The 24,906-nt window shown below is 45.5% G+C and overlaps 1 protein-coding gene across 1 annotated transcript; it reads right to left on the bottom strand.

Moving 5' to 3' along the window:
* Positions 1–18,088: 18,088 nt before the first annotated feature.
* Positions 18,089–24,350, bottom strand: DMRTA2 (DMRT like family A2). The gene is given in 3 exon segments (XM_080406315.1): positions 18,089–23,515; positions 23,645–23,685; positions 23,688–24,350. Coding segments are annotated over 3 exon segments (1,449 nt in total). The 5' UTR covers positions 24,220–24,350; the 3' UTR covers positions 18,089–22,639.
* Between the last annotated feature and the right edge of the window lie 556 nt (positions 24,351–24,906).

Raw genomic sequence — 24,906 nt, 5'->3', positions numbered from 1 at the left:
CAAATTATAATGTCTGTGACACATCACATATATAAAGAAGTGCTTTGATAATGCTAGATACAGGGATAATGATACAGCAATGCACTGGTCTGTGGGAATAATCACCATTGTTTGCCATCCAAAAACCTTGAGAAATTCTGTATAGTCATAGTAGTACTTATTTAATTAGTTAAATACCATCCAAGATTCTTAATCTTTCTTGCCACACCATACCATTTAAGCAGTATCTGATTCTTCCACACCATCCATAATCTGCCAATGCTTTTTGCTTCCCAGTCTCAGCACACTGAGGAATAAGATAAAAGATCCCTTGAGTTTGTCCCCTTGAAGTGGCCTCTGGAAGACTGGGGTCAGGAACAAATGCCAAGTGTCCACATCATGCCAGACAGAGGACTGTTTCCCACTACCTGTCTGTTGTATCTACCTGCTCCTTCTGGTTTAATGGTTGGTGCCAAAGACCCCGGCAGCCACTGTAATCACACTAATAGCATTTTAGAAGTACAGTTTTGCTTCTCTCAAGCTCTTTCCTTCTGCTCTTTTTATGGAGAATATATTCAACTAAGGATAAAAATCCCAAAGGTATCGTTACAGACTCGCTCACTACAGGAATAGAATAGCCACCACACAAAACATTTCAAGTAAAGGGGAAAATTTCTGAAATTCAGTTTAGGTTCTCCATCACAAATGCCCCCACAGCAGCATATTTAAATGATGGCCTCCTTCCCTAACATGCTATTTACAGTTAAAACCCAGCCACGGCCTGCACGCATCTGGTGTGTACATCGGGGGAAAAAACACTGTCAGAGAAACCTGATGGCAAGCAAAGCTGAGCGTACAGGAAAAGAATGGGTCTCAAAATAAGACAGCATCTGACATTTGAAGGTTAGAGGACACAGAAGTGCCGTTTCATTGAAGACGAGGGACAATGGGGGATGGCTTTAAACACAGTCTCTGCTGCGCTCTAGTGGCCTGACTCTCGCTCCGCTAAGCACAACGGGTTGCCGCAAAGTGCAAATAAGTCTTTCAGTAGCATCTCAGCCTCACTTAAGAATTTAGATTATTAAATATTAGCTTAGAAATGTTTAGGCTACTCTTACTCTATTTGCATGGCCCTTTGATTTAGGGAATCTTGTATCTTTTTTCCTACTTTGTACTATTTACCATCAATTAGAGCAATGCTAAAACTTCTTTATAGGTCACTAGACTCTTGAAGGAGACTTAGCAGACATTTCCAGTGTATGTATCACGGGCTAACGAGGCTTTTTCGGTGTTACTGCAATAGAAGTGAATCCACCCCGGCCCCTTCCTAAGAGTAGGGCAGGGAGGGGGGGTAGAACACACACCACACACACTTGAAACCCAAGGGGTTACATCCATTCACTCCAAAGCTGATTTTGGTCTTCAAACTTTTATTGCCATCAAACCTTTTTTTTTTTAGTTCCTGGAATGGTCCAAATCAACCGTTGGCTTTGCTAATGAGTAAAGCACAGCAGGATGCGAGTATCACATGACACTGCCTTACAGGTCTACACAAAACAAATCTTAAGTCCATTTGTGCTGTAGTCACAGCAGCAGAATTCAGACTTGGAGGGTGGTTTTCAGTGTCCCAAAGTACAGGCTCATTCTTGTCCACCCTTTGGCTTGTGTTCCTGGATTAGGATCAAAGGGGAAAAAGCAGATATTCTATGCAAGAAGCTTGTGCAAGGTCACCACAATATTTATTTTATCATTGTACATACACACCCACCTTGATTGCAGTATGCCTTAGGCCTGCATCACCTTCAGTGGGTAGCATACCATTTTATTCCTTAAATGAAACAACCATAAAATGAGAAATATTACACAGGACATGACCAAAGCTTTCCTCAGACCAAAAAAAAAAAAAAAAAAAAAGGCTAGAAGGGGATTCACATGATAAATGCACTTTTCTATTTACTTACCCACTTATATTCTATATTTCTCATCACCATGATAAAGTATTTCACAAAATCCCGTGAAAGCATAACTGGGGTGCCAAGTAAACACATTGGCACAGAAGCAGCATGAGTAGCTCAGCACACTCATGAATGGGCAAAAAGCCGCTACTAGTCACAACAGACAAGTTTGGCACTGGAAGGGGTTTCTATTTTTAGCCCAGTTTCCTAAGGAAGTGTAGTTTATGTAATAGTACTATGTGCAAATCTAAGGTGTCTGTCATCTACACTATCACTGCTCTGCCTAAATAGCCAATTGCAGCCTAGGTCTCATAAACTGTGGAAATGCATATATAGAAAATCTGATAAGAAGAATCCTTGGAAGTACTCACTCTGACTGCAAAGCTTCCAACCAACATCAAGACCTACACATCAAGGCTAGAGGCTTTATTGCCAACCCCTCATTTGCTCTGTGTTACAATAACCAAGCACAGTCAATACAGTCTCCAGCAAGAATCTGCAGTTGACTTCATGCTTCAGTCTACAAACCATCTTGGTGCAGAATATTTTATTTTTTTAATCAGTAAGAATCAAACTTACTAGTTTGCTTAGGGACCCCATTATGCTGTGAATACACAGAGTAAGACACATGCTCCACCTCAAAGCAAGTGGAGAGAGAAAGCAAAGCGGTCAGCAAGAGAATCAAACAGGATATTGCAAGAGGGGGTGGAAAGGGGCCAGATATTGCCAGTAGCTACCCAGGAATAGGCAGTAATCCCGTATCAGCCTGGGGTATATGTTAGACTAGATATTGCACAGACCCACAGAAACAGTCCCATCCACAAAGCGCTGTGGATTTAGTGACACAGAAAGTGGGAGACAGGGGAGAGAATGTGTGACTTGCTGTTGAGTATAAAGCTGAGACGGGATCTGAGGTCATCAGATGATTGAGTGTCAATTTAACATTTGTGGCATGTTTGTTTTTACCTAAATTAAATAAGGACTTTTGAAAACTGCAGAAATAGTCCTTTTTATTTATTTAAATTGCTTTTCATACTGTGTTAATAAAAGTATTGCATGACATTCTCAGCTGCTGTTCCCTTAGTAGCTGGAATTTTTTCCCCTCTGTCAATTTCTAGTGCTGACATTTTACTTTTTTGTAATCTTTGGGCTCAAGGCAAATTTTTTGCACCCTGATTTCCTTACAAATATTTGGAGCTTCCTCCTGCATCCCTTGAAGCCAGTGAAAGTCCTGAAAGAGCAAGAAATGCAGAACCAAACCACAGAGTAATTTACATTTTCTATTTTATTTGCTTTTAAAGTCCCTGAAGAGACATATCACTGTTTATTACTACAATAAAACATTTCTAATTCGCTCAAGTGAGTTAATGACTGAGAAACCTCCTGGATATTACTGAACTGGCAAAACATAAATTATTAGTGTATTATTTTCTAAAAAGCAAAGCTTTTTTCTTGTTAAGTACACCTGTATTTGATTACTTGTTACAGTGTTTTACTGCTGAATAGTAAAGCTTCTGTAGTGCACTTGAAACCTCAACAATACACAAGACTGCAAGAGATCTACAACTTTTCAACCTGAAAAACACAGGGAGATGCCATCATTTTGGGGCACGTATGAGTTGTTGAAATTACTACAACTGAGTAGTAATGAAATCCCACTAACAGTTTTCCCTTTTTTGATTGTATTTCAAACAGCTCAGTCAACAGCAGCTATTCATCAAAGCCCTGACTTCAAGCACATGTCTATGAGAAGATTTATCCTTGTCGTGTCAGTTTTATTTACCTGTTACATATGGTCATAGTATCAAATTATGAGTTGACTTAGGGACTGTTGGTTAATTTTTCCTAGCCCAAGGCCTAATCAGCACAATGGACCCTTATTGCTCCAGGTGCACCTGGCTGCTCCACTAACACAAATAAGGAGTCCATTAATTTCAGTGCAGTTACTACTCGTTTACAGTAGCATGGAGGAGAATCACATGTAGGGTGCCAGGACTCTGCTGGCTCCACACAAATCGTGGTAAGAAACAGGAATACCTGAAGCACCAGACCAGTTTTGACCACAGAGTGGCAGCAGAATCAAGACACTGCTCAAACAAGTCCTGTAACAAACGTATCACAGGAGCAAACTTCCACTAGCTCTTGTTTGGGGAAAGAGGGCAGGGAAACAGTCTTAGAAAAACACATTTGATAAGATGCATAACTGATAGCTGTAGGGAATTTCCCAAAGTTTAAGCCCTCAATTCACAAGTTCCAGCTTGAGGCATGCAACTTGGGGAAATTTCATTTTGCTGTAACAACCCAATTATGTTTTGAGCCTAACTGAATGCTGTGCCAAAGAACGAGCTCTGCCACTGACTGCTTCCGAAGAGCTCCAGAGAAAGGGAGAAGAAAATAAAATTAGTTTCCTTACCCCACAAACTATGCTAAACACAGCAGGAAGCAAATCCCATCAGCATTGTGCTGGAAGCCTTCAAGAAACTTTCTGGAGCAAATGGTTCCAACCCAGTTAATTGCACAAGGCTCTTGCAGTTTAATGGGAATTTTGCTCAGTCAACAGAAGTAATTAATAAATAAATAATAACAACAAGAACAAGCAGAGGTCTCAATCTGCTTTGCACTTGCATGAGTAATTCACAAACAACGGTCTCTGTGTCCAAATGTTTCTATTTTTGCCATCTACAGCCAGCGGGTTGACAAACCACCTTGCAATCACAAAGGTGCAAGGTCAGTCCTGTCTCACTCCTAGCTGTCATCAGAAGAAAACAAGCACAGAACCTCCTCCCTACCATCAGACAGACAGCCCTCCACAATGGAGTGATATCCCATGACAGTCTAGGGTCTCTTTATGCAAAGATCTTAACCCAAGGCAGCAGCACATCTCAGCCATTGCACAACAGCAAAAGTTAATGTAGCTTAGACCCTGCAGGTCCCCTATCCAATCTGCATGGCCCGTACCATATAGCATCCACTTATCACAACATGCAGTGAAAGACTCTTACAGTATTCAAATGGAGCAAACGAGGCAGCACGGGAAAACAAACACCAGATGGAATGGAGGAGCAGGGTGGGGAAGAAGAAAAAAGCTCTGTGGTCTGCAGACTCCACAAAGCCTCTCTGAGGAAACTAGCTGAATGTCAGGGGTGGGAGGGAGGGGCAAGGTAAGAGATGGGGAGTTTTCCCTCTTGTTCCAGAGCCCTGCAGGGACCCTGCTCCAAAGCCAGCACTGCCCATCTCTGCACACTCACACTGAGCTGTTCTAACTCCCACCAGGACAGACGCTGGGGCTAACAGATTTGGAGGGATCGAAAGAGCCTAGCCTAGGAAACAGGCACAGGGCAGGCAACACTGCACATAAGCCAGCAGGGAACAGCTTCCACAACACTTAGGAAAGAAAATTATGGTTCCTGGACCTTCACTGCACGAGAGAGCAAAACGCTGTAAACTAATTAGCTGCCCACCTCTAAACCAAGCACATTGCTGCAGACAGGTGTGAGGCAGGAAACACTGAAGCATTGTCTAAGGGCAAAGTGAACCATCCACAGCATTAAACAGGCTTGTCAGGGGATGAATGCATGCAGACTTAGAGGAGGAGAGCAGCATGTATGCAGCATGCACATTTTTCATTTGGCTGTGACCACTTAACTGAGAGTCATCTGCCTTAATCATTACTATTAAATTTATTATTCATTAACCACATGAATTATTTAAAACTGTGGATCCTGCAAACCAGTGTGAAACACTGGCTGCTTTCAGTTTCTGATAGTTGGCAACAGCCTGTCTTCTGGTACTGCCAACCTAGACTTCTAAGCAACAAGTCAGATCTGCTCTTGGACAGCTTTAAACAAACCATTTTAATAGCTATGTTTTTCCCTTCGTTTTATCAAGCCTTTATAGTTGACTACTACCTTTTTTTTTTCTTCTTCAACCAAATGGTTGAGAGTTTGCTTAAAAGCAAAATCTGAAGTTCTCATGGAATACCAGGACTCCAAGAGTCAGATCTTACTAAAACCCTTCCGGTACCACGAGATATGTAGTAAGTCACTCGCCTTTGCCAGTATTCATAGTTCATGTTTGCTAGATGCAGTAATTATTCATGTTTCTCCCTTTCAAACACGAACTAGCCACTTTACAGGAGGAAGGTTTGGGCTGACAAGGACACGGTACTTCATCTCTACCCCAGCTAACTCCCTTTGAGCCTGCAGGAGCTCTTTGACAGAACAGGAAGTTTAGCCAAAGCCTTCTGAGTTGCAATCAGGTGCCCAAACCACAGCAAAATTTTCTTCTGCATTGCTTGCAAGAGGGACGCCTCTTAACCTCTGCACTTCCACTACCTACATCTGAACAAGAGCTCAGCAGGTACCTTTTAAGTTTTTGACATGATTGTTAAAACAAAGAGGATTAGGAGAAACTACAACTACTACAAACCCAATCTCCTGCATTCTCCTAATCATCTCTTTTAGCCATTCTCAGGAGAGAGGATGCTTCCTGAGCCCTTTCAAGCATCCTGCACTGCTACTTGGTAACTAAATCTCAGGAAAAAACATGCTGAAGAAACAGTGCCTACTGAGATTTTTTTTTCCCAAAGGGATTTTAATGGCAGTTCAGTAGAAGACACTTTGAAAAGTGTATTGCATGCAGTATGCAGGAATCTGCTACCTAGCCTACAGAAAAGGGCTGAAAGTTTAAGAGCCAGAGCAGAGGACAGTTACTGAAAAGATTCTGTTGAAGACAGATGTGCCAATTAAAGTACAAAGTAGGAGAAAACAGTATGGCTATAGAAGGACAAAAAATAAACCTAAATACTTTCTTTTGGTGAGATTATGAGCCATTCATTAAAAGTTTTCTGTCCAAAACATGACATACAGTCTTCTGCTTCATGACAATGATATTTTAAAAAAATACTAAACATTGTATAACAACTATAATATTTTTAAAAAGGTCTGAACTACGATGCTCAGATCCAAACTCCTCAAAAATTCTGGGATTTTGGTTTCCTTGGACCTCTCTCCTATAGAAAAGTGAAATACCTGAAGAAATTTTAAAGGTGGCTTATAAGAAAGATGGGAACAGACTTTTTAATAGAGCCTGTAGCGATAGGATAAGGTGTAATGGTTTTAAACTAAAAGAGGGTAGATTCAAATGAGACATAAGGAAGACACTTTTTTTTACACTGAGGGTGGTGAGTCACTGGAACAGGTTGCCCAGCAAGGTGGTAGGTGTCCCATCCCTGGAAACATTCAAGGTCCGGCTAGACGGGGCTTTGAGTGGCCTGATCTAGTTGAAGATGTCCCTGCTCATTGCAGGGGGGGGTGGACTATATAACCTTTAAAGGTCTCTTCCAACCCAAACCATTCTATGATTCTATGAAAATTTTTTCTTTAATTTCAGCCTTCATTTTTTAGATGGCATTTTCTGAGAATGCAGTTTCCTACTTCTGTAATTCTTTCATAAAGGGTGAAAAAAAGAAAAATATTTGTTAAAACGATACATAAAATTACTTTTCAAAACAATAAAAACAATTGAAAAGAAAAAAATGTGATTTAAGATTACTTTCAACTTTGACTTAATTCAAAACAGATAACTTGAAGGAATCTGCTATGTCCAATAACTTAACTTTATACTGTTGATGGCCACATGACTTCTTCCAGTTATTGGTAGATAAATCTGAGACATGTATTACATGGCCTGCCAAAACTGTTACTTTTCCTCAGTGACGAATTATTCCCCTAAATAGGTCAGTTTTCATTTTGACAGAGTTCCAATTAATAACATGAAATTCAATATGTATTATGTGCATCCATTTTGCAAGTCCTTGTTTATACACTGAGGTACACTTCTGGAAGGATAAGGAACCCATTGCCTTATACTCTTATAAATCTGCTTGGTCATCAAGAAAAAGTCAGATGAAGGATGCAAGAAAACTGAGAACAGTGACTTTTATTATATGGTTCTCAGGTCTTCAATGAGGTCAGTAAAATAAGGTAAGATGTCCCAGGAGAGCTTCAAAATAAATAAATAATCCACACACACTTTTTCCCAGCTATATTTTTCTTAACTAAAACTACTTTCCTCTTGACTAGCAATTCTACCATGCTAAAATGACTATAATATCAGTCTTTCCATGTTCAAGCAACATATTTACTATGTTAGTACTCATTTGCTTTTCAACAGCAACATAAAACAGATTTCAAGCAACATGAGTTCTAACTTGTTATTACTGTATTTTTAGTGAATGCTTGGAGCTGTCTAAGGCACACAGAAAAAATAGTTCTGTATTGTATAGAGTACAAAATCTTCAAAGATACGGGAAATGGGTCAGTATGAAAGTCACTGAGATGATTCACATGTATAAAATAACACAGATAGGAGTCCACAAGCTCAGGTCTAGCACACTGCCACTGGTATTTCAAGTTTAAAATCAGATTTCAGATACAGAGCCATATGGTCTACTACCTGATTTCATATCTTACCTTTGCAGTATAGATTTCAGAGCTAGTTCACATGTTGATTTTGGTCTTAATGTCACATTCTACTCTCATATGTATCATTATCTTTCTAATCTACACAAAACAAACTTCATCTCAAAACATCCATTTCTCATTGATCACCTGAGAATGTTTGCCATAATCAGCACCCCTGCTAAATTATCCTCCACCTTAAATCAGCACATGGTCAGCATGTGTGACATGACGCAGAATGAACTGCAGTTTTAGAAAATGCAATTCGTAAAGAAACTACAAATGGCAAATGAATTCACAAGGGTAAGACAGACATATGGAAATCTGTGCATACACTGACATATATATGTATGTATACATACACAGAGACTACTGTCACTGAATTCGGCCAGGACTATTCACACATGGTTGCAAGAATCTGTGAATTTACTGTTTGGTTACAGAGTCTCTCAAAAATATATTGCCTAAATAAACTGGCAATATCCCATACTGATTTCAGCAGTTTTCACAACAAAACATGAAAATTAAAAGAAAAATTAGCAGTGTAATTTAACATAATAGTCAGTGCCTGTTACCAGGCTTGTCTTATCACAGATTCCGTAGGTGTGCCTGACTGCTTAAAAGTATTAAGTCAACAGTATGCCAACAGCATCCCAAACCCTCAGATAAAAAGATTTTCACACCTTGTTTTCACCAGCTCCTCTGTGTCTGGTCCAGGCAATGTCCACTGTTCCAGCTGCTGTCAAACGCTCCCAGTGCAATTCTACAGCACTGTGAAGAAATCATTGAAACATTTAAGTTGGAAAAGGCCTTTAAAATCACTAAGTTCACCCATTAACCTAATACTCCCAAGTCCACCACTAAACCATGACCCTAAGTGCCACATCTGCATGTCTTTTAAATGCCTCCAGGGTTGGTGACACCATCACTTCCCTGGGCAGCCTGTTCCAGTGCTTGACAACCCTCTCAGTGAAGAAATTTTTTCTAATATCCACCTAGATCTCCCCTGGTGCAACTTGAGGCAGTTTCCTCTTGTCCTATCACTTGTTACATGGGAGAAGAGACTGACCCACACCTCGCTACAACCTCCTTTTGTACACATATTTAACCAAAATTGCTTCACAGAAGCTAGAAATGAAGCAATGCACATGAACATAAACACTTGTGAGGAGAGGGAGTGGGTCCTTCAGGCTGCAAAGGCTAGACTAATACCGGTGGAAATTTCTCTTTGGGGCAAGAGGCCCTGAGGGAGCAGGAGGCCCAGGGCTTCCTCACTGCCATCTTGTCTCACTCAGGACACTGGAAGAGGCCAAATGAAGCCCCTACCTCAGCCATGGCACTACAGACGGTCCTTCAAGAGACTGAGCAGGGGGAGCAGGTATAGCTCAGCCTTGGAACCCGGGGATGAGTTGCTGGATCAGGAAGGCGGCACAGGGACACTACTCGGACACCTATGGCTGCCCCTTATCCAAAGGGGATACCAGTCAGGTGCAGCCAAGCACTTTTACTGTGAGCACATAATCAAGGCAGGGAGGAAAAACTGCCACCGTTCACCAGAAAAAACTCCCTTAAGAGACAGATGGAGGCTAACCTGTCATCCAGGTGTTTGGACGGTCCTGCCATGGGGGCTGCTGGCTGCACCTGGCCCCAAAGCCACCTCAGCCTGCTGAGGAGAAGTAGAAGCCCACCCTCCCTGACATGGCCACCTGCCAAGGCCACTGCCCAACCCTCAGGCGGGCTTCGGCTCCAGTTCCCTTGGGGAGTGCCATGGGTTGCGTTGGTCGTTTGTTTTTTTTTAAATGCTAGTATAGCTTCAAGGCTTGGCCTTCATCTTCTCCAAAAAACACAGCTCCTCCCAAGAGGTACGCTAAGTGACCACACACCCCCACCCCCCGTGAGCGACCGGCCGCCATTTTCCTTCCCGCCCTTTCTCCAGAGGCAGGCGCTACCGGCTCCGCGCCGCAGCTTCGCGCTCCTCCCGCCTCACCGCGGCGCTGCACAAACCCGCGCCCTTCCCCTGAGCTCCAGCGGGGTGCTAACGCAGCCCCTCAACTCCGCGGTGAGACGTGCAGAATGTTGGAATTAATGAATTAACGGCGTTCTGATGAACAAACAAAACAAAAAAGCCAGTTAAGTATTTTAAGAAGAGATTGAATGAAATTTACTATCAGTATTTCACATAAAGGAAACAAAAATACTGAAGTGCCTACACCTGAGGAGAAAAGTAGAGGTAACTGAACAGTATTATTACAATTCTGTAATGTCTAAGCATTTAATAGTGCTTTCCTTTTTCAGGGGACACTTGTTGTTTCCTACTTGTAGGTAAACTTTTTGGTGAGCGATTTTGTTACGTGATAACACGGCCATAGAATAGCCACACTGCTGAGAAGCAGAGCTGGCGGGCCAAAGGGATCTAAAAGTTAATTTCTTTAGATGTAGAGTAAAAGTCTATAATGGTAAAGCATGAGTCATGTGGGTTATTTAAAAATAATAATAATCAAATGCTGTGGGGCTTTTTGCCATCTTCTAAAGTAGCCTGTACTTCACAAGCAATTAATTGCATTTCAAAGTAAGAAAGAAATATTGTGTTGAAAATTTCCCTGTAGTTGTATCAGTCTCAATCTAGGGAAACAGAATTCCAGCCTTTCCCCTCCTTCCTTTTCAATGTTTAGGAATATAGTATAAAACTCTACAAAACAGCCACCAGGCTACAAACACCAGTGGTCTCCTAAGCATAACACCTCAAAGCGCTGCTACACATTTCACTGGGCCATCAAGTCTTCTGCAAGTTCAAGTGTTACATCAGGCAGCACTGAGAATTTAGTAATATTTGAAAGACTCAGGCTAGGCCCAAACTTAGACCCTGTTCCCATTAAAATATATATATATATATATATTAAAAAGATTAAATGCTTGTTGATTTAATTGTATAGGATGTGACTGAAATTATTGGACACTGTATTGTCATCTTACAGTTGGCATTCACTTCATTGCCTTTTGTATTTCCACCATGCTTTAACATGGGGGTTGGTTGTTTGGTTTTGATTTTATCTTAAGCCAGGTCTCTCTCTCACTTTCACCTACTCATAAAATATTGAGCCATCACAGATACTTTCCCTCCTGCTGTCATGCACAGAATTGTTTGGATGAGACAGCAATTGCTCTACGTTCTCTTGCCACAGACCAAACTCCACCTTCAATTTTAAGTTGCATTACAAAAGAAAAAAATCCTCCTTAAACCTCAGTGGCATGTGATGGCCCCATATCCTTACTTTCTTACTTGTCTTTTGTGATAGTTCTGTAGTGTTGCCAGCACCAGAGAGATGTTTCCACAGTGAATCGCGTGTTCCCACTTTCTTTGAGTACTCTCTCATTTCCTTCAGACTACAAAACCAAGATAGGTAGGTTTGCTAGACTGCCAACAGGATTTCCTCCCCTTCCAACAACATGAATGTCTTTATTGTTCAATAAATGCTGTTCTGCAAATACTAGCCAATGTTATTTCTGCAGCATTAATATTAGAAGCCTGCAGGATTCTGCAGATTATGTAAAAAATTATTTTGTATTTGTGTATTCCACCACTCCATCCTGTTAAGTCTATTGATTTAGTAAAACAAGCCACCTAAAATTTTTTTTTTTGTTGTCTTTTGTTTCCATCACAGTGAGGTATGCCTTTAGGAATAGCCATTTTCACTGCAAGTTCTCTAGGCAGAGAAGAACTCATAATTCATTGTCTGCCTAAGAGCTCTCTACGGAGAAGATTTTTACTTCTTTATCTTGTTTGCTCTGTTGATTGATTGGCATGTATCTCTGTATATAACTATATCTATGGCATAATGTTATAATAGCAAGGAGAACAAAATTACTACCTCTGCCTGACATTTCATCAGCAGTACTTGGGAAATATTGTCCCTGAAAAACACAGAACAGGGGGTTACAATTAACACTAAGAAGTGTTAATTAGGCAGAGCTAGAATGTTTTATTATAAAGCAGAGGGTATTTTACTTTTCCATGTCTCACAACAGTATAGCTTCCTGAGCGAAGTCAGGGGCTCTGCTCATGTAGCTGAAAGTGAGGAAATACGTAACCCCTTGTTGCTATACTTTATCGCTGAACAAGTACTTATTAACAAGCATATTCTTTGGCACATGTTAGTATATATTCAGGACATAGGGTCTCTTTTGCCATTGTTAGAGCTCTGCTCTAAACTGAGGAATTTGACACATTTTAATGAATGAAGACAGAGTCCAGGAGAGCTTTCCTGCAACAGAAATTGCATGCTTAATTAGGACCCTTATTAAAAAATAAATACTCGAGTAGTACAAAAGTCTGCAATCCAAGCCCTATGGCTCATACTGAAACTACAGACAGTCAATATTAGAAGTCACTTCTAAAAAAAATTATAAATTATTTTGAGTAGCTCAAGGTCACACAGTGTTGGTAAATCAGCAGCAGAATTTAGTACACAAACCAAATCTTCCGAGACCCATGTGCAGTTTTCACTCCAAAACCTCACAGCTTCCTTCATTTACAAGGTCCCAGTGCTCCTCAGCAACAGCAATATCTCATTCTCATTCCATGAGAATAATTCAGTGACAGTTAAACAAACCAACCTGCAAAGATAAGGGATAATTGTACCTTTCAAAAGGCTTGATATAAGAAAGTAATATGCTTTACTTTAAGCGTACCACACTCAGCTGGAGCATCAGCTTTCATATCTACTACACTCGGCTGAAGCATCATACCTATTTCAAGAATAATTTCATTTTCAGATTAATCTCAGAACAGATCAGGAGCTCACACCCACCAAGCACCAGCAGCATGTTGCTACCACAAGAAGCACTTTGGTGCTGTGCATGCTGCTTTAAGACAATATTCTGTGCTTGGGTCTATGAAGAAACAAAAGGCAGCTCTTGCCCAGGTGAGTCCAGAATCTGAGTATAATATCCGAGAGCCCCACTTACACCAGAAATTAAACTGAGAGGAAAAGAGACTAAATCATTGTCATTTGTGGCTGGTGCCATATTACCACCAGCCAGGGTGATATACACTAATAAAATATTGTCATTGTTATTGTTGTTCATAAAGCCTTAATAAGCTTTAAGGAAAATAGCTGCAACATATTCTTTCCAAAAACAAGGAGCAATACTCAGAAACCAAAGAGCAAAACAGTCCAAAAAGTCATCTGTATGCAGAATTTGCAGAATTTTTTTTTTTAAAAAAGGGGGTGCACAACAGAAGTCCAGGGGAGTAAAACTGCAACTATTTCAAATTTACCATGCTCTGAGGTGAGGATCTATCTAAACAAAAAAAAAAAAAAAAAAAAAAAAACCCACACCACAAAAATATGCTCTTAAGGATAAAATTTTCATACACATTTGATTTCTGTTATAACAAAGTTAATCCTTGCATTGGGGGAGCATGAGTTTCAATTAAGGTTGAAAAAAGAGATTCATGATACCATAAACGTGCAAAACAATAGAGATGGTCAACAAAGATGCCTCTGTGCAAAACATTTACTGAAAGTCACTAACAGGATCCTTTTTGCTGTTGCATTTTGGATGCCAGATGGCTGGAGGGAGTTCCAGCAGGCAATTTCTTAATGAGAGCACCTCTGCCCAATATCATCGACATCCATCAGATGCAGCAGCTACCCTGCTGAGGCACCCAAGAAACACAGACATTTTACTGATGACTTCACCAGGTCAGCCTTAGCTTTTTACAGTTTATGGAACATCATTTGCTGCTGTTCAGTCTAATCAAGGCTAACTTTCCTTAAACATTTCAGTGACAAGGAATAAAACAGTAACACAGGAGGTAAGAGTCCTAGAATAGCCTTATCTCCCCAGTTGGCCCTGCCTTTAAGAGCACACCTACCACTCAGCACCTCTGTCACCCACAGACTTCTAGCTTAATAGAGCCATTTTCTACTTGAGAGCCAAGTACACCATTTTGCCAGCCCTGCTCTATAGTTAGACGAAATCCTGCTAGCCAAGCATGCTGACATCCTCATCTTACACAGGTTTCAAGCTCTTTCCAGATCAAAGATATACATACCCTTGCTTGCCAAGATAAAGCAAGTTCTCCCCTCGGTGACTAAGGTATTAGACACTGACAAATAGCTGAGTCCTCTCCCAGGAGGGAAATTAGGAAGCCAGAGTGAAAGATGCATGGGATCCCAGTGGGCCAGTTAGTGTACATTTCAGCCTGGCATCAGAATCCATAGGCACTTTCATGTAACACTTAGGAAATAACTCAGTAATGGTTATAAACATACCACAATGCCTTTGCCAGCTTATTCAAGTGTCTGTCAAAGGCGTGGGGTACATCCTGAATATTTTGACACCATTACACTCCCAGTAAATTAGGGCTGGGTTAACTAATTTGTCTGGTGTACTTTGGGCAACAGATTATACTTTTAAGACATGTGATGGATGAATGTTCCCCCAAATCCAGCAAGTCTTACACTACTCCTCACACTTACGTTCTAAGATATTTTCCAATGGATCTGAAAAAGGAAATTCAACTAGTGTTTTGGGATCCTTTTCACTCATTGAAGAGGAAAAAAGCTATAACGTAATTCTTGTAGAGAAGAAAGACTTGAAAACCCCTCTCTAATCCCTGCTGGTCGAGGTGAAGCTTTCATGAAGAAGGGTACAGATTTTAGTGAGGGGCTGGAGCCATGTTTTGCCTGCCAAATCTGCTGGAGCATTTTCCCACTCTTGGCCCCACTGCATTAGAATTATTTTCTCTGTGTCAGAGTAAAGCTTTATAATGTGGATTAAAAGAATGATTAGAGAAATTAAATGTAATGCATCCCTCTAAGCAGGAAAGCACCAGCCATCTCATAACCTCATTCTAGCACACCAAACGGAGTACTACAATTTTAGTCACCTTCTCTATGCCTTATCAGTTGCCATTTACTCCTATTGAACAGGTCCTTAATTAGATTCTCCTAACCAGTATAAGATACCTGACTCTCCCCTTACAAAGCAAAAGTTCTTTAAATTATAATCTCTGCTATTTGCCCCATTCATTTGGCCATAAACATCTATGGCTAACCTTTCAAGCAGGAGATTTAGAAAACCGAGGAAACCCATAGGTAAACCATGGGCTTCCTTCCTCAAACTATGACAGGGAATCAATATCCTGTATCCCACTTACAAGAAAGTAAGATAACATTTGGATACCTTTGTTCCCTGTAAAGCTGTTTCATCGGTAAGTCCCTACTGCACAAATCCAAGCTCATTTTGTCTGTATTCTCATGCTGCTGTTGCTACTTGTGGTTAGCAGCTCATGGTCTCTGGATCCAGCTCCCTTTAGCAGGGGTCATACCCTCCTCCCTCCACTGACTTCAGGTCCTGCTGACCTTTAAGCCTTTTTCTGGGTCTGCTGAATGGTTTACAAGGACACTGCCTTGCCAGCCCTGCTCCCATCTTGTTGAACCTCCTATATTCTGGTCCAGGGCTAGTACCCCATTTTTCTTCCAAACGTCTGATTTTAGCAACAACCTCAGCATTTTAAGGCCAGCCAGTCTTGTTAAATCTCTCTGTAAACATAAACCCCAAGAAGATCTTTTAAAAAGCCTTTGTAATTCATGCTTTCCATCTGCCTTTCAGACCACATGAAAAGATCCACTCTCTCTTTCTGGTTTCCTTTCCATTTCCCTCTCACCCCCAGGAGCCTGCCCTGCTGTCACAAACCTACTCAAATTCGCACAGATCCTGCCCATCTAGTATATTTGCCCAGTTAAATGGTCAACTACTTTCTGAAGACATGCATAACAGTTTTGTAATTATTGATGGGCTATGAGACTTGGAGTAACCTTTTTTTGATGGGTTTCTACATCTTTTTCTGAAATTCATCTGTGCTTTTTTTACCCAGTCGTTTTGCAATCATTCACGTATTGGTGAAAAAAAATTAACTATGCAGAAACAACCTTTAGCATTACTCTTACAAGCTTTACAGCACATTAATAAGATCCAAAACAAGAAAGGAGGGACTATAAGACAGAAAAAAATTATCCAAACCTATGCTAGGTACAAGTATACTCACACTGAGAGCATGCCAAAGGGTCCATTCTTATCCTTCACAGACCTGCATTACAGACTTCATTTAGGCAGAGCTACTGTGTAAAGTCAGGAATCAGAATGTATCCCATATATGTCTTACAGAAAATTAATCCACAAGTCAATATATGACAAGATTTTGCTCTTCCAGACCATTGAAATGGGGTTGTCAAGAAGCAATGTTTTTCCCCCTGCAGTTTAGAGTTTGCAGGGAGTTAAGATAAAATCTAAGATAAGACTTTAGCTCCCACATACAGGTAAATCCAATACTGCACAAAACAACATTCCAAACAGAATTATACCCCGGGCAGTTGTCTCATCATGCCCTTGTCCACATCTGCCAAATTCACACCTGGGGTGAAGACAAACACACAAATGCTAGCATTTGGGTACAGCAGGCCTCAGACTTCACTATGGTTCAAAATGGTTAGTAAATGGCCTGTTGCAGTTAAGGCTATTAGTAGTATCTTCTTGCCTTTAAGTATTTACATCTCTCTTGATGTACTTGCTTCCACATGAGCAATCCATGAGTCACTATAAAAACACCGATCACCATTTTACACTAATAGACACTCACTCAGGCCTTGGTCTATACTATGGTACGTACATAATTGAATCTCCTGACCTCTGTACAGGACTGAGTGTTACTGTACCTGAAATTAACAGCTCCTCCTATTCCCTGGAAAATGTAAATCCTGCCACATAGTGCCACTTCAGCCTGTGCAGGGTATCAACAAGTCTTAAAGGCTCCCTCAGGAAAGGCACATTATAATACAATCCAAGGAGCTGCCTTTTACACTTCCCATGAATATGGCTGTCCTTCAAAATCAACACCCAGCCAGTAACACAACGTTTTCATTACACTCTTGGAACACAGGTACCAAGATCTTATTTCAGTGATTCTTAAGTATTTCCACAGCTCTGACTACTGCATCTGAGTTCTCCATTAGCTCCTACAAACAAGACCCCATTAGCCCCTTGTCCTGCTCTTCTGTGCTGGAATTCACTCCTTCCCTTGTCTCACTGCTTCTCCCAATTTCAGCATTATGCATCCTTCTCTCTCCGTCACCTTGCATCTGCGTTAGCCAGGGTGAGCCAGCTCCTTTCCCCTTCCCACCCCCCCCTGCCCTTTAACCTCTTCCCACCCTGGCCACATCCCTCCTATTTACACCACCTTCCTCGCATCAGCACCACACCCTCCTATCCCACCGCCCTCAATAATTTCCACCTAACCCAGTAGCCAGCCCTGCATTTTAACGGTGAATTCAAGGCCACGGCCCGTTACCCAGCTCCCGGGGCTCCACCGGGCCAGCCCCGGCAGCAGGTCACAGCGGGCAGCCGCCGCCGCCCCAGCAGCGCACTGGGCGTCGTGAGTGGGGAGCATCTCTGCCACTGACCGCTGGGTTCCCTAATAACATGGAAATTAGAGGTCATGGCTGAAAAGGAATAGTTCCTAGATTAAAACATCTATTTAATTTTTTTTTTTTGCTTCCAAACGCCCCCAAGAAGCTCATTCTAGAGATGAAACGCAAAGCAGCACGGTGTAATTTCAGGGATTTTTTTCGTGTTTTTTTATTTCTGTTTTTGGCACTTAACGCCCAACAACGAGTTTTCTTTCCCCCCCCCCCCTAATAAACAGGCAGAGGAAAATAAAGGGGAAAGTGGAAAGGAACGGGGCGAAAATAATTTTTGCAGCCGAGTTTCGGTATTTCTGTTGAAACCCGGGAGATAGAAATGGGCATGGATTTTCACGCGCCTTAATTGACGCTAAAAAGCAGCAGAAAACAGCAAACCAGCCCGTTTCGCTCCCGTCGTAACTATCCGTAGCCCCCCCGGTCCCATCTGCTAAGCCCCACGCACGGCGCGGTTCCGCGGGTGGGCGGCGGGGGCCGGCAGCCAAGGCGCGGGGGAGCGGCGCCGCCGGGGCTCCCGGGCAGCGGCCGCGCTGGGCCGGCTCGTCCCACGGAGCTGCTCCTCCTCGTTTTTTCCACCTGCTTAATCACATTTAAATATATTAAATACTTTCCTATTGTTGTCCTGGTATAGAAGTAATTGCTGCAGTTGCCATGGGGATGTTATGACAACACAGGGGGGATGCCCGCATGATTAGAGGAGGCAGAGGTGTCCCCTCGCCTGGAGGACGTGGGAAGCTGGCGTGCCTGACACCAGTGCCCTGGGAACGCTGCGCTCCCACCGATGAAATCACCTCGGTAGAGCGAGATACCTGGGCTCGCACCCGCCGCCGGGGACAACGACGAAGAGATGTCAGAGGGTGGTGGGACGGGTCAAAGCCACTCTCGCCCCAGCGATGCCACCGCGGGCCCGGCTGAACGGGCAGCAGCTGTGTTTGCTCAGCGCCCGGGACGGCGGCACCGGCACAAAGGCCGCGCCGCCCCGCCCCGGTGAGCAGCACCCGGGGCCACCCCGCCGCGTCCGGACCGGCACTGCCCTCCTCCTCCTCCTCTTCTCAGGGGCTGCGGGGCGGTTTCCAGGCCGGGGAACGGGGCTTCGAGCTCCGGGACAGCGGCGGTGGCGGGGCCTGGAGCCCTCCCGTGTACTGCGGGGGACACCAGGGCGGGGGTCGGGTTTCGCCCCTCGGTCTCCAGCCAAGCATCGCCGTCCCCGCCGGCGGGGCCCCGGGGACAGGCTGCCCGGGAGACAGCGTGGGAGCGGTACTGCCACCCTTCCCGGCCGCGGCGGAGGGGCCGTGCGGGGCCCCGGCAGCCAGCGAGCCGCACGCCGGGGCTGCTGCGGAGCAAAAGGCAGAGCCGCAGCCGGAGGGGAGACGACCTCGCCCCGAGCCTCCTTTATGTAGCAGCAAGTCGGGTTTGCTGGGGGCGCGCTGAGGGCGGAGGGGGTGGGAGAGAGGCGGCTCTGGAAAAGAGTGGGGAGGCTGGCGGAGCTTCCCCACCTCGGACTTAAAAATAAAACAACCAGCCTGTAAAAAAAGACACAGAGACCCCCACACACACCCCCCTCGGCGGCCCCGCTGAGCGCGGTGGCTGCAGCGGCCGGCCCCGAGCCAGCGCCGGCTTCACGCCTTGCCGGGCTGCGCAGGCAGCCTCGCAGCGAGCGGGGCGCTGGGAGGTTCATTTTAGGTGAAGGAATGTCATTTCGCTACTAAATGGTTAGTCTAATTTGATCTTTATTATGCTGTGGATTAGGGCTGATTCATATTAAACACTAGTGCAGTTAATATAACTGCGGAACGTGTCCCACTGTATGTACAGCAGCCGCTGTTACAGCCTCGCCGCTTCCTGCGATCCACGGATTAAGATTTAATTAACAGGGAAGTTTGCTAGAGCTCGCCCGCAGCCTCCTTGCTTTACAAATAATTTATACTCGGTTCCGCGGATTTTTATTCAAGTGGCAGCATTTTATTTTACTCTAAAAGGGACCTGAATATTTTATGTTCTGCCAGAGGCTTCTGTATATGAACTTCTCCGAGGCAGCTTCAAACCCAGGGGATTTTTTAATTTATTTTTTTTTTAATCTACGGGAATTACCTCAATAGGGACAATGTATCAGATTCTCTTTCCTCCTCCTCCCCCCAATTTAACAGCCTAAACTACCCATATGAGAGTTAATCGTCGTGATCCCCATTGTCGGTTGTATAAATCCAAGCTCAAGCCAACCTCCAAGACACGGCAACAATTCTGATAAATTGTCCTGCTCGCCTAACTACACAAGAATGGCTTTTATAATTAAAAGGGGAGCTGAGTTAAATCAACAGCTCCTAAGCCCTTCTCAACAGGGCTAGAATGGGAGAAATGTGGCGACCTGATTTCTTTAAGTAGCAGCTCTTTGTAGCTCATTCACGATCTCAGATACGGAAACCCATCCTTGCACAAAGTCAGCTGCCAACAACAAAAAAAAAAAAAAAAAACCCAAAAAAAAAACCCAAGGAAAAAAGTTTATTCAGATGCTCAAAGTCCATCTTTTTTTTTTTTTTTCTCCAGTCTAACATAACCCTGGCACTTTATAACCAAACAGACAACTCCTTTTCCAATTAAAGTGGAATTAGGAAACTCAATCAAATTAGCTCACTATTAAAGCCCTTCTTTATTAAACCGTTTTATTGTAGTAATATTAAGTTTCACCCGCTCTTGGAAAACGAGACTTTAAAAAGTTTTCCTTGTGATATTGATTTGGCTTCTCCCAGGATGGATCAGGGTCAAAAGTATTTACCTAGGTGTAATCTGTAATATATTTTTTTTAAAGAAAATCTTAAAATTGTAACCAGCTTGATTAATTGTACAAGGGAGGGAAGAATTGCATTTTACTTGCTCCTGTCCTTTGATTTTACCCAGGCGCTTCCTTCAATAGTTGCGGCGGGATGCGTCTCCTCCCAGACCCACCAGTATATTAACTGGTTGGTAGGAGCCGGGCTGTCAGCTCCGAGCCAATGTTTACACAGTTATATTTGAAGTGAGAAAGTAAACAGTCCAGCTGTGCCACGGAGCGGTTCGGTGGGATTAGGTTTCCATACCAACCAACTTTGTGAGCTTTTACAGTCTTAATTCAACCATGCACTCAACTTGTTCTTTGTGAGTAATAGTTTTCCTGGGCCAAACGCTCCCAGGACTGATAAGAAAGTCGCGATCCGGCCTTCGGAAGGATTGCTTCTCTGGATGCTGCCCCTCCGACTCATCGCAATAAATAAATAGAGGGAGGAACGCCCTTCTTACTTTTTGAAGAATAGTTGAACACCCTTGCCAAGAAAAAAAAAAGAGAAGGGGGGGGGGGGGGGGGGGGGGGAAGAAGAAAACCCAGAAGAAACAACAAAAAAAATTAACAAAAGAAAAAACCAACCACCTACGCCTGTAGCCTTTACTCTTGAAACGAGGGAAAGATTTGGAAGGATACACAGCTCCAAAACTAAACCAGCAAAATCTTCCCTGCACATACCCCTCACTGAGGTTGTGGTTGTAACTCATTTGCTCCTGCCGCAAACTCGTTCTTACATTCTGAAAAACGTTGTTATTATATACCCCTCTGCTTATCTTAATATAGAAACAATTAAAAATCACACTCAGATTTCAGATACGAGGGGAAAAAGTACCTCTCCGCTGCTACACAACCTGCAGTCGGCCAGGCCGGCATCTGCTTTAACCATGCTCTTCTCTGTGACAATGCCAGATCTCCTAAATGTGACAAAAATCAGCAAGATATGGAAGGAAAATAAATCCTGCTTTACACCTCTGATTTTCACCACCCCCACCCTGTGTGTAAATGATAAAAAGACCAGAACCAGAAATAACATTTGACAATTTCCCTTGATAACGAAATTTCTCTAGTTTGTATGCTTCATTTTTATTCATAAAGTTTCCCAATAATATCTCGTTTGACCATGATAAAAGTGTAATAAAACATGTTTGTACTAATTGCATAAACTCCTTTAAATATTGACTGTACTCGTCAAACGAATTTCCCAAAACAACTTCCATTGTCTCATAAAATACCACTTGCCATTTATAAGACCGATTCCTTTTTTTTTTTTAATAGAAAATAACATTTATTTCTATGAAATGAAACACAGAATTACCTGTTAGAAACAGCAAGAAGTTTGCTACATCGGAACAAGAAAGCAATTTTCTTGCAGATCACAAATGAAGGAGTCTTATTAAACCGTCATACACCATTGGCGCCAGGGTCCTACGGACAGTTACAAATATATCTACTTTCCAATGTTATATACAGATCATAACATTTCTGGGGGCGGGAAGGAAAAGGCTTTAAATTTGACAATATGTTTAATCTATACGCCTGGTAAGTATTACAATGAGCTGTCTAACCTTTAGCTTAACGTTAATACCAAGTTCACCTACAAGTTACATTAATAACTTAGATTTCCATTTTATAACATTATACACTTGCTAGTATACATATATATATATGTATGTGTGTAGGAAAGAGCGCGTGTATGCACACACCCCCGCAACGCACCAAGGATATCCATGCTTATGGCCATAAGCAACAAAGAGTGACTCATGTCTGGACAATGAAAGTGCACCTTTATCACCGTTTGAATACACCTACGTTTGTCCGCGCCAGGCTCCGCACGCAACCACCGCCTGCACGGGGGGGGGGGGGGGGGGGGGAACCCTCTGCGCCCCTCCACCCGTGCCTACCTAGCTACCCCTGCACAGATGAGCTTTAGGAAGCTGCCCCCCGCTATTGCTTCTCGGGGGTGTTGTTGACCATGGGCCCGTAGAGCCCGCCGGAGTAGACCTGCTCCTTGTGCACGGCAGAACGGTCCCGCATGAGGTCGCTGAAGGCGTAGTCCACGGGCGGCCGGAACCCCAGGGTGGGCATCAGCCCGGCCGTGGAGTAGGGGGTCATGAAAGCCAGTCCCCGGCTGTGCGCCGAGTAGGCGAGGCGCAGGGGGTTGAGTCCCAGGTGGGTGCCCAGCGGGTAGGCGCCGGCCTCGGCCCCGAAGTGCGTGGCGTTGGGCTGCAGGGGGGAGAAGGCGGAGCGGCTGCCCAGCGCGCCGATGGCGGGGGCCATGGCGCCGGCGATCAAGGGCCGGTGGTGGGCGGCGGCGGCGGCGGGAGTGGGCGGAAGGCCTTGCAAGGCACCGTCCCGAGCCCAGCCCTCCTCGGGGCCCTTCTCCGGGCCGCGGTTGTTGAGAATCTGCTCGATGGCCTGTACCACGTCCCCGCCGCAGCCCTGCAGCACCAGCTCCAGCACGCTGCGCTTGTGCGCCGGGAAGACGCGCGTCAGGATGTCGATGGGAGTCCGCTGCCGGCCGCCGGCCGAGGGCGACGGGTCCTGCTCGTCCTTGTCCGCCTCTGAGCCCGAGTCCGAGCCCAGCGGGCTGATAGAGCCCGGGCTCTCCTCCCCCTCCTTCGGGCCCTTGGAGACGGGCGAGCTCAGGAAGGACTCGCCGTCCCCGTTCTCCGAGCCCGAGCCGTGGCGAGCTTCTGGGGAGGAGGTGCCGGGCACGGACTCGCCGTCCGGGGAGAGGGGCTTCCCGCCCGCCTGCTGCGGGGTGACGGCACGGCTCGGCAGCAGCGTCTTGGGGAACAGCTCGAACTTCTGCATCTTGGACTCTGCGGGCCGGGGGGGTGGGGGGGGTGGTGGCAGAAGGAGAGAGACCGTCAGTGCGGCTGCCCCAGCCGGGCCCCGCCGAGCCACACGGCCGCTCCGCCGGAGGGTGCCGCTTGTGGGTCGTCCTACCCACCCCCCTCCGGCCCCTTCCACCCCTCCCCCCGCACCGCCGGTTCCAGGATCTCCTCGAGGGCGCGCAGCGCGGCCTTACCTGAGGCGCCGGCGCCTCCCTCGCCGCCGCCCCCGGCGCAGACGGAGCCGAAGACCTCGTACGCGGGCCGGGGCGGGATGATGCCGTTGGCGGCCGCCAGGGCCAGCCCCTCGGCGGTGCCGTACAGCAGCTGGAGCTCGCGGGCCTCGTTCTCCTCCTGCGCCTGCTGGCGGCGCAGCGCCACCTGGGCCGCCATGACGCGCTGGCGCTCGGCGATGAGGGTGCACTTGGCGCACATGCAGTCCTTCCAGCGGCAGTACCGCTTGTGGCCCTTCAGCGCCGACACCACCCCGTGGTTGCGGCAACGGGCGCACTTGGGCGTCCGCGGGTACTTCTCGGCCGCCCGCAGCAGCAGCGGCGGCGCCCGCAGCAGGCTCCCGGCTACGCTCACCGGCAGCGTGGCCGCCGCCGCGGCCGCCGCCGCCGCCACCGAGCTGGGGGGCACCGGGGGGGGCGCGGCGGGCACGTTGGGCAGCTCCGACCGCAGCTCCATCTTGGCGAGCCCGCCCCGAAAAGCGCGATCCCCCCCCTCCCTGGCCTCCCCCAAAGCGACGCCGGGCGGGGCAGCCCCCCGCGCCGCACCCGCGGAGAAGCTCCCGGCGCCTCGAGGCGCGATCACGTGCGGGGGGCTGCCGGCACCCCCCGTGTGGGCATGCAACCCCCGGCAGCCGCCTGCTCCCCCGCCTCGCTCGCCGCCCCGGGCCCCCCGCACCGGCACACCGCTCCGGAACGGGGCTCGGGTGAGGAGGGGGCCGTCGGGAGTTTCTCCGCGCCCGGCTCCCCGCCCCTCCGCCCACGAAAAGCGGTTCTAAGCAAATCCAAGAAAACTTAGATCTCTCTGGCTTCCTCGCTCTCTGTGCGCATCTGGCGGGGCAGCACCAAGTCCATCGCGCCGGGCTCGAAGCCGAGCTCTCCCGCCCGCGCCGGCGGGCCCGCCGCTCCCCGCGGCGCCCCGGCGGACACCCCCGCTGCTCCCTAAACTCAGCTCCCCCGTCCCCCTGCAACTACGGTCACAGATTAACAGTGTCCCTTCAAAAAGCAATCCAGCACCTTCAACGACGGGATCCCTCGCCACAAGCCGCGGAGGCTAAAATCCAGGAGAGAATTTAAAAAAAAAATAAAGTTAGAAAAAAACAAATCACCCCGTCAATCGCGCAGCGGCACCGCGGCCGGGCAGAGA

The sequence above is a fragment of the Falco punctatus genome, assembly GCF_963210335.1.
Source record: "Falco punctatus genome assembly, chromosome: 11".
Lineage (NCBI taxonomy): Eukaryota > Metazoa > Chordata > Aves > Falconiformes > Falconidae > Falco > Falco punctatus.
This window is presented reverse-complemented; position numbering and strand designations above follow the sequence as displayed.